The following is a 9,673-nucleotide window of genomic DNA, read 5'->3' as shown; positions in this document are numbered from 1 at the left end:
ACGTGCATATGAATAGCTCCAGGATCTTGTTAAAAATGCAGGTTCTAAGAGGTCTTGGGTCACAACTAATAGGTCACACCTGCAATTCTTATTCTCTAACAAGTCCCCAGGTAATGCTGATAGAACCAGACTTTGAGTAACAAAGATCTAATAATCCAGTCTACAAGTCACTATCCTGTTACGCTTCCTAAAATACCACTTATCTCCTGTTGGCAGCCTCAGAAATCTTTAATTCTGTGATTCATGTTTAAGCATCTATAATATTGGTCCTGCTATAATCCAACCCAACTATGTTTTTGCCTTTTTTTTTTTTTGAGGTAAAATGTTTATCAATGAAGTATAGATATTAAATATATAGTTCCATGAGTTTTCACAAATGTATAGACCTGTGTAACTAGTACCCTCCCCAAGAGACCTAGGACTGACTTACACCAACTGTTCTGACCCATCTCTAACAAACACCCTTTCTCCTTTCCACTGCCTCGACTTCCATCTATCAACTGAAGCCCTTCCTTCAAAATACCCCAATTCACATTATTTTATGTAAATTACTACCACTTTTAAGACCAAGCCATCACCATTTCTTGCTGAACTAATGTAGTGGACTCCTCAAGTCTACTTCTGTTCTTCCAACCCTTCCCCAAGTTATCCACGAGTAGTCAGAGTGATTTTCTAAAATTATAAATCGAATCAAGTCACTCTCCTGTATAACCCCGCCCCTCATAGCTTACCATCACACCTGCAATAAATCCAAATGCTTTTTCTATATTCCTGTATCACTAAGCCCACCCCTCCTTCTCTGATGTCATCTCTTGCTACTTTGCCCATATATTTCAGTCATATGAAACATCCTTCTGGTCCTCAAAGCATGGAGATTTTCTCACCTTAAGGACTAGCTATTAGCTATTTAGCATTAGCTATTTCCTCTACTCTTCCCCTCCACCTTTCTGATTGCCTATTTTTGGTATTCAGAATTTAGAGTTACCCCTCATAGGGGTATCTGACTATAAAAGTATCCACTAAGTCACTCTCTAACACAAATTCTATTTTAATTTTCTGCATAGCACTCATCATTGGTATGTGTCTAATTAATGTGCTTGTTATTAGTCTCTTCTCACAAGAACATAAGCTCCATGACTATGGACCTTGTTGACAGTAGTCACTGTTATAATTCCAGCACCTAGAACAACATCCAGTTCATTACAAGTATATACTCAACAAATACTTGCTAAGTAAATGTTACCATATAAAAGATTATATTCATATTATGTACATAGCAATAATGTCTGTATCCAAATACATGATCTCCCATGAAATTTGAAGACAAGAAAGCTATTGCTAATCATCAAACAAGGTAAATCCTCCACAAGAAAGGGAAGGAAAGAACTGCAGTTTTAATTTGAGGCAAAAAAGTAGGAAACACAAATTAAGTCAAAGTTTAATTCACATAAAGTTTAATCAGTCAAGTTAATGAAAATATCAAAAGTTTTGCATTAGTGTATGGCAGCAGAAATTTAATTTTTGTTGCAAATAATACAGTATTTGGTGTTTTCATTATTGACAAGCTATGCTGCAGAAAGAGCAATCGCATTAAATCTTAATTCATCAGGGTCACGTTCCATAAACTTCTTGCAAACTTCTATGGCATCCTACAAGGGGAAAAAAAAGTATAATTTTTCAGTTTATAGGCATGTGTTTTACTTACAAAAGACAATATATATTTTATATTTTTCCAACACATATATACTAGCTTTATACTGAAGACATCTTTAAAATGAAAAATTATTCTAGTACGATCATAAGGATGAATGGTTGATGCAATTTGCTTCATACAAAGGTATATGGGACCATAAGTGTTCTTTCTTAAAATGCTTTTAGGAAACTTTAAACCTGAAACAAATATATTTTATTTGTTCAGAATCAGAATCAAGATATAAATGATAAATGATGGTGTCTTGGAGTCAATGAAATATGGGATATGAAGTAAACTCTTCAATACGACTTGTCTTTTTCAGATTGATTACTTATTCACACAAATACAGAATTCCTAAAACTTCTTTATTTGCTATGGATTTTTTAACACTAATTCAGGGACTTTCATAATTCAAGTTCTTCTTTTTAAATTTTTTTTTTTAAAGAGTAAGGACAAAGAAGCATCTAAATGCAGTGGAAATGTTACAAGAGCAATCTCTGAAGATGTTTTAAAGATAACAAGAACATTAAAAATACTGAAAGTGGGCGCACAAGGGTCACTGTTACCTCTAATAAAGTATCATCACTAGTTTCCCCATGGTTAATTGGAAATGGTTTCCGTCCATCTGTGGAAAGTAGACAAACAGATGAATGCTTAATTGTTAATACAGGATAATGCACTCTCAACTTCCATTTTCCTCTTTCCACAGTGAGGCAAGAAAAGGTAAAAGGTATTTAAAAGAATATATCCTAAAACAATATATTAAATGTGCTAACTACTAATATTTTTTAAAATTAAAAGTTATTATACCCTTGTTTCCATATTTGAAAGTCTAATTTGTTTTCATATACAGAATTTATCCAAAATATTCTTTAATTTTCTAGAAAGAATATACGAAACTGGCAAGAGTCAGCTTTTAAAAAGTTAGGATCCCAGTTTTTACCTTGACAGCTATGAAAAATATCTTTCTTCGGACCTCCCTGGTGTCGCAAGGGGTTAAGACACAGCCTATGAAGCTATCTGCAGCCAATGCAGCACGAGTTCAATCCCTGGCCATGGAGCTACCCACATGGCGCAACAGACCTTTCCTTACTTGCCTGCTGCTCCCCTCAGCAGCGTATTTCAGTCCATCTGCCTGTTCTGTTCCCCACTCTGTCTCTGGTGAATCCTCTCATCCCCCACACCTCTGGCCTGTACCCCAGTTCTTGTATGCATAAAATAAATATTAAAAAAAAATCTTTCTTCACTTTAATAGCTACATCAGAAGGCTCATAAGACTGACAGGTTTACACCAAAGAAAGGAGCCACCATAGATTTAACTGTTCCCACTACTAATTGTGTTCCACCAAAAAGCAGTAATATAGCTAGCATTATTTTACTGACCACAAAAAAGTAATCAGCCACAATTACAATCACATTGTGATTATAAATACTTTCCCAATATTATGGAGAAAAGGAAAATGTCCAGAGTTATATAAACTCACGCTAACCTGGCGTTAACTACTATTTTGCTCTATATCCAATCTATAATCCCAGATGTCTTTTAAATTGTACTTCATCAAGTTCATTCCACAAAACACAACCCTTGGTATCAACACCATGTCTTCCAAACATAATAAAAAGTTTGAAAATATACACATATACACACATACACACAGTGATAGACTTGAACTGGTAAATACTACTTTCAAAGAAAAATATGAGTGAAAATTAACACTCAAAATGTGATGTAAGTTCTATCATCAGAACTTGTGATCCTCATTTTTGTGCTAACATTAAAGATATTTGAAATACTAAATTAATGTGTTTGGGACATAACTCCTAAAGCTCGTAAAAACCATAGAAGAAGTACTTTTCTATTTATAAGGGAACACTTAGTTATTCACATTTCTATGAATTTATATAATTGTTCTAAACTGCAATGTATGTATCTCAATAACATATCATGAAACATAATAATATCCTTTTGTGGAAGATGCTTATCCTTAATAGCTTATTTCATCTACAATCATAAGAGGCTATTAATGTGTTGCCCCGTTTTATATTGTTTTATCTTTCAATTCTCAAATAAAAGCAAAAATTTAAATAAACAATGAAGAGTCCCTTCTTAAGCAAATTCTAAACTAACATATATTTTCTGGTGAACTAATAAGCTCTAATGAGTGATTTTTCTTCATAAGCTGCTGTTGTTTAATGTATTAATTTCAAACAATGTTATTACAGACTAAAGTTATTAAACAATCTTGAAATGTCAACACAATATAAACAAAATGAAATGTATACTATTTTGTTTTAGAAATAGTTCAGAACAATGATTAATTATGATTTTATTGTTATTCTAATACTGAGATAGGCTAATTACAGTTGTTGGTCAAATCCACCCCGGCCTATTTTTTTATCTTGTAAGTTAAGAATGGTTTTTATGATTTTAAAAATGAGAAAGGAGAAAGAAAAAGAAGGGGAAAGGAGGAGAAGCTGGAGGAAGAGAAAAAAGAGGGGGAGGGATGCTAAAGAAAAGTAGGTAGCCCACAAAATTTAAAATATTTAGTACTGGGCCCTTCACCGAAAAACTTTGCCAAGACAACATCTGAACCCTGCCACTGTTCCAACCACAACTACCAGAAAATTGCTATTTCCCAACAGCTTTGGGTTCAATTTAAGTCAATGCACATCCAGAAGAAGACTCTATGCAGCTCAGGAACTGTCATACATGCACCTTCTTAGAGAAGCAGGGGAAAGCTGCGCCTTGCATATGAGCCATGTAACCCTGCATTCCTGGATTAAATGCACCACTTATAATTTGTACAGGAAAGAATACAACATGTTGCCCCTTGGCAGTGTCTAACCAATTCATTCAGAAATTGCCTTTTTCAGGCAGTTTGAGGACAAGACTCCAAGAGACACCACAAATACCACAACACAAAATGCTTTTTGGTAGGGAAAGTCCAGTGTCAAGTATTATCAGATATCTGAGGACAACCTATGACATGATGCTTAAAAAACAGCAATCACAGGGCCTCCCTGGTGGCACAAGGGGTTAAATCTCATCACTATCAAGCTATTGGCAGCCACCAGGGATTGAACTGCAGAGGCTGTGGCTAACTTCACAGTGTTATGCTTAACCCCTTGTGCCACCAGGGAGGCCCTAATGCCATTTTTTAAAAGAACATTATTTTCCATTCTAGAACTGTTATAGGACAGGGAGAGGGGCAGCCCAAACCCCGCAAACCTGCCTATTCTAAATGGGTTTTGCCATCCGCCGCATCAACACAAAACACATGAGACTAATGGGAAGGATCTTTAATAAAACTAGGAAACAATACAAGTAAGGCAAAGAGTCTAGTTTCTAAATGAAGCACCCAAAGTTACCCGTCCCCTCGTGGGTATAAGTCCATCCATATGGGATCGCCCAGAACAGGCCCCAAAGCCTGCTATAAGTCTAAAGCATCTTCCAGTGGGGACCCACAGCAAAGGGTCACAAACAACCGGACAAGCCCGGAAGAAAAAGAGCAAAATCAACATCAAGATAAAAGCTGCCATGGTCACCTCCCCACGGGTCTCACCCACATCTGTGTCACCCAGTCCACGACCAAAAGACAAGCACAGTTTCTTCACGTGTCTCTAGGCTCCATGTGCCTCCTCCAGGCTCCTTCTGGCTCCATCCTGCTTCCTTCCTTAGTCTCTTCTCCAGCTTCTCCTCTTCCTGCTCAGCTCCACCCTCCCTTGGGTGGGGCAGGGAACCTCCCCCTTTCCTGGGGACCACCCTGTTGCAGAACTTAGACACAATCAAGCTTTGTAAGGTCAGATATTGAAGGTGTCAAAAATGGACTGCCCTCCCTTTTTCCCCTTTTAAGAATATACTTAAGGAAATACTGAAAAAATGAGTGAGTAAAGAAGGAATGAAGGAGACATGCATCCAGGAATAGGAGCTTCAACAGAGGAATGAGTCAAAAGGAATCCCCAGGATGATATAACGAAGGAGAGAGCAGCCCACTACGACAAATGTGCACAAGGCCTAGAGCACAACCTACCCGGATGGGAACAGGGAAGATACTGTAACAGGGTGGTCCCCAGGAAAGGGGGAGGTTCCCTGCCCCACCCAAGGGAGGGTGGAGCTGAGCAGGAAGAGGAGAAGCTGAAGAAGAGACTGAGGAAGGAAGCAGGATGGAGCCAGGAGACCTGGAGGAGGCGCATGGAGCCTAGAGACACGTGGAGAAACTGCGCTTGTCTTTTGGTCGTGGACTGGGTGACACAGATGTGGGTGAGACCCGTGGGGAGGTGACCATGGCAGCTTTTATCTTGATGTTGATTTTGCTCTTTTCCTTCTGGGCTTGTCTGATTGTTTCTGACCCTTTGCTGTGGGAACCCACTGGAAGGTGCTTTAGACTCGTGGCAGGCTTTGGGGCCTTGCTCTGGGCCAATCCCATTTGGATGGACTTTTACCCACGAGGGGACGGGTAACTTTGGGTTGTTGATTTAGAAACTAGACTCTTTGTCTTTCCTGTCTTATTTCCTAGTTGTATTAAAGTTCCTTCCCATTAAAGTCTCCTATGTTTTGTGTTGATGCGGCGGATGGCAGAACCCATTTAGAATAGGCAGGTTTGCGGGGTTTGGGCTGCCCCTCTCCCTGTCCTATAACAATACCAGGAGAGAACTCTCCTAGATCAAGTTAACAGAATGCCAGGGGTTCCCATGTATTGAGATATTTAGAAGAGAAAAGAGCCTAGGAGAGGCACAGTGTTAAATACGTTGAAATAATCCTAACAATAATAATAACCAAAAAGCAAAATGGCAATTATTTACTTAGAAAAAATAAAAGTTAAAAAGTACATTAATTATGGTTCAGCTAAGAATGTTTCTGTGGTCATAAGAGTGTAAACAACATCTTCAATGACACTGGAAAAATAGGGGGAAAAAGCATATATTTGGGGATCTGGAGGGAGGGAGAGGAAAAGAGGGTGACAAAGGAAAGCTAAGTCCTTATTTTCACTGTAGGAAGTCAAGAAATAGTACTGAGGCAACTTTCCCCTGGAACCAGGATGTAATAACTGGTATTAGACTAGGCATCCCACTGGAAACAACTAAAGGCCTGGACAAAATATCTGTAACAGTTGTTTTTCGACCTGGGAAATAGGTAGCTCAGAGGTGGAGGTTAACTCAACAATAATACCAGCTTTCAGTCACTGCAGGAAGGCGAACCCCAAGCAAGATTCAACAGGAGGAGAAAAAAGAGAAAGACAACAGCACTCCAGGAGAGCAGAGGGCTAGAGTTTGCATAATACTAGCAAGGTAGCCACTCTCTCTGGAGAGCCTGTACTCTTTACATGAGCCAATGTGCCAGGTGGGGTCAAGGAGCAGGATGTCAGGGACTAAACTTGAGGCTGGTGGGGGGTGGTCAAGAACTTGTTTACATACATGGGCAATGGAGAAGTAAGAAAATACAGCAAGGATAATCAGAGCCAGATTGCTGATACACAGAACAGGGTGTCACGAATTTGGAGAACACTAGAATAAACTGTAGAGTGTTAGGTCAGAGTTAGAAGTGTTGATGTAAACATTGCTTTTTAAATATAGGGATCGCAATAAACAGATATAATCGCATGTGTATATATCCATATTCAAAAGTTTGTGTGTGAGTGCATGTGCATAACGCATACAATGTTTCCCAGACAGCTTAAAAGCAAAGATATCTTTGCAGCAAATGAGCACATCTACCACCCAGATATTGGTTCTAATTAACTTTTTCTAATAAAAGAAGCCAGGTTCCTTGTGTTAGGGGAAAGGATGTCCTGAGCTAATTCCATACAGGCTTTGTGGACTCCACCCCCACTCCAGACCAAAGCCAGAAGACACTAGGAGAGACAAACCCCATCACCACCAAAGGGAAGGTTGCTGGAACCTGAGGGTGGGGTTAAGCAGCCAGGTTTGGCATAAAACCAGACACATGGGCTTTGGGGGCGGTTTCCCTTTTTTGACTCTCCGCCAGCTCGCAGCGCTTGGCCAGCTCTCAGAGTGCCTTCGGGTTTCAGGGTCGGCGGATCGGGTAGGACACTTTAAGACTTTATTTCCCTATTTTCTCCCTGAGTTGTACATTTCCTCATTTCCCTTTCCCTTGTAAATAAACCTTTTATTAACCTTTTTGTTTGTGCCTGCAGTGGAGTATAAATAAGTCCCCTTTAAGCGCAAGGGTGAGGACCCACAGCCAGGCAACCCGTTTTTATATGGGGCTGCGCTGTAACACTTGGAGAAATTGTAGCAGGGTGGTCCCCAGGAAAGGGGGAGGTTCCAGGTTCCCTGAACCACCCAAGGGAGGGTGGAGCTGAGCAGGAAGAGAAGAGGCTGCAGAGGAGACTGAGGAAGGAAGGAAGCAGGATGAAGCCAGAAGGAGACCTGGAGGAGGCACATGGAGCCTAAAGACACGTGAAGAAACTGCGCTTGTCTTTTGGTCGTGGACTGGGTGACACAGATGTGGGTGAGACCTGTGGGGAGGGGACAATGGCAGCTTTTAGCTTGATTTTGATTTTTGCTCTTTTCCTTCCGGGCTTGTCTGGTTGTTTCTGACCCTGTTCTGTGGGTCCCCACTGGAAGATGCTTTAGACTTGTGGCAGGCTTTGGGGCCTTGCTCTGGGCCGATCCCATATGGATGGAGTTTTACCCACGAGGGGACGGGTAACTTTGGGTGCTTCATTTAGAAACTAGACTCTTTGCCTTTCCTGTATTGTTTCCTAGTTTTATTAAAGTTCCTTCCCATTAAAGTCTCATCTTTTGTGTTGATGCGGCGGATGGCAGAACCCATTTAGAATAGGCAGGTTTGCAGGGTTTGGGCTGTAACAAAATGACCAAATAAAATGCTGGAGCAAAGTAAAATATGGGACTGGAACATTTGCTATATCCTGAAAGTATGAAGAATATTCATTTGTTTGGGGAGATAGATCCAGAAGTATTGAAGAATAAAGGGGAATGATGTGTGCTATATATTTCTAAACGGTTCAGAAATATTAACAGAATCTCGGAAATCTGAGTGAATGGTTTATGGGAGTTCCATACACAAGTTTTAAAAATTATTTCAAAGAAAAAATACTTTTAATGTCTTAAAGTATTCCTATTAATTTGGGGCTGGACAATTAATTAGTTAACAATTTTTTACTTTTTTTTTTTAATAGAGGCATGTTTTATTTATTTGTTTGTTTGTTTGTTTTGTTTATACATGCACTGGGTACAATCAGAAGCATGGGAGGGTGAGAGAATTCACCAGAGCCAGAGCGGGGAGCAGAGCAGGCAGAAGAACCGAAGTACACTGCTGAGGGGAGCAGCGGGCGGCAGGAGAGGTCTGCGCGCCATGTGGGACCCTCCTCCGGTGGCCGGGGAGCAGCCGGGGATCGAACCGGCGTCTCAGAGGCTGCAGGTAGCTTCGCAACCCAGCGCTCAACCGCTGTGCCATCGGGGAGGCCCAGTTAACAATTTTTTAAATTGACTTTTCGATCAGTTCTAAATTCACCTCCAAATCCCATCCCTTTAATTTAGCCATAAAGAATAATTATATCTATTTTAAAATATGTACTTCTCCCCCTCTACAAATGCCAGAAACTCCATGAGACCCTAAGGTGACAAAGAAAAGATGAATAGTTCAGAACCTTTCATCAGTTAGCCTTACAATTTAGTATGGAATGAATATATTAAAGACTAACACTAACCTTTTATTAAAATAATTGCTTTATAGACATTAACTTACACCATGTCTACAATTATATAGTTTACTTTTTTAAGAAATAAGGTTACCTTGAAATTACTTCTCCCCTTAAAAACTTTGTGCTGTTCTCTGTTCACTAACTCAAAACTCCTCTTGCTCAACATTCCTTTTAAATTTATTAGAATTTGCATCAGGATTACCACCAATTTTGCTTGCAATGAAATCAGTAACTGCCCATCTTCATTTATCTTGTACTTATCCCTGTTCTCTATGACATCTCAAAGACTGGT

At 39.7% G+C, this 9,673-nt stretch overlaps 1 protein-coding gene across 1 annotated transcript in view; it reads right to left on the bottom strand.

Moving 5' to 3' along the window:
* Positions 1–1,394: 1,394 nt before the first annotated feature.
* The window catches only part of UCHL3 (ubiquitin C-terminal hydrolase L3), a gene marked incomplete at its 5' end in the record, with an annotated part of 52,826 nt that continues 44,547 nt past the window's right edge, over positions 1,395–9,673 (bottom strand). Inside the window, 2 exons of the mRNA XM_084234478.1 lie at positions 1,395–1,649; positions 2,260–2,318. Of these exons, the coding sequence (XP_084090604.1) occupies positions 1,566–1,649; positions 2,260–2,318 (143 nt within the window). The 3' untranslated portion in view covers positions 1,395–1,565. The remainder of the gene's footprint in view (positions 1,650–2,259; positions 2,319–9,673) is intronic.

The sequence above is a fragment of the Talpa europaea genome (assembly GCF_964194135.1).
Source record: "Talpa europaea genome assembly, chromosome: 6".
In the NCBI taxonomy this organism is placed as follows: domain Eukaryota; kingdom Metazoa; phylum Chordata; class Mammalia; order Eulipotyphla; family Talpidae; genus Talpa; species Talpa europaea.
The sequence above is the reverse complement of the archived record's forward strand: the minus strand, read 5'-3'. Positions and strand labels throughout refer to the sequence as shown.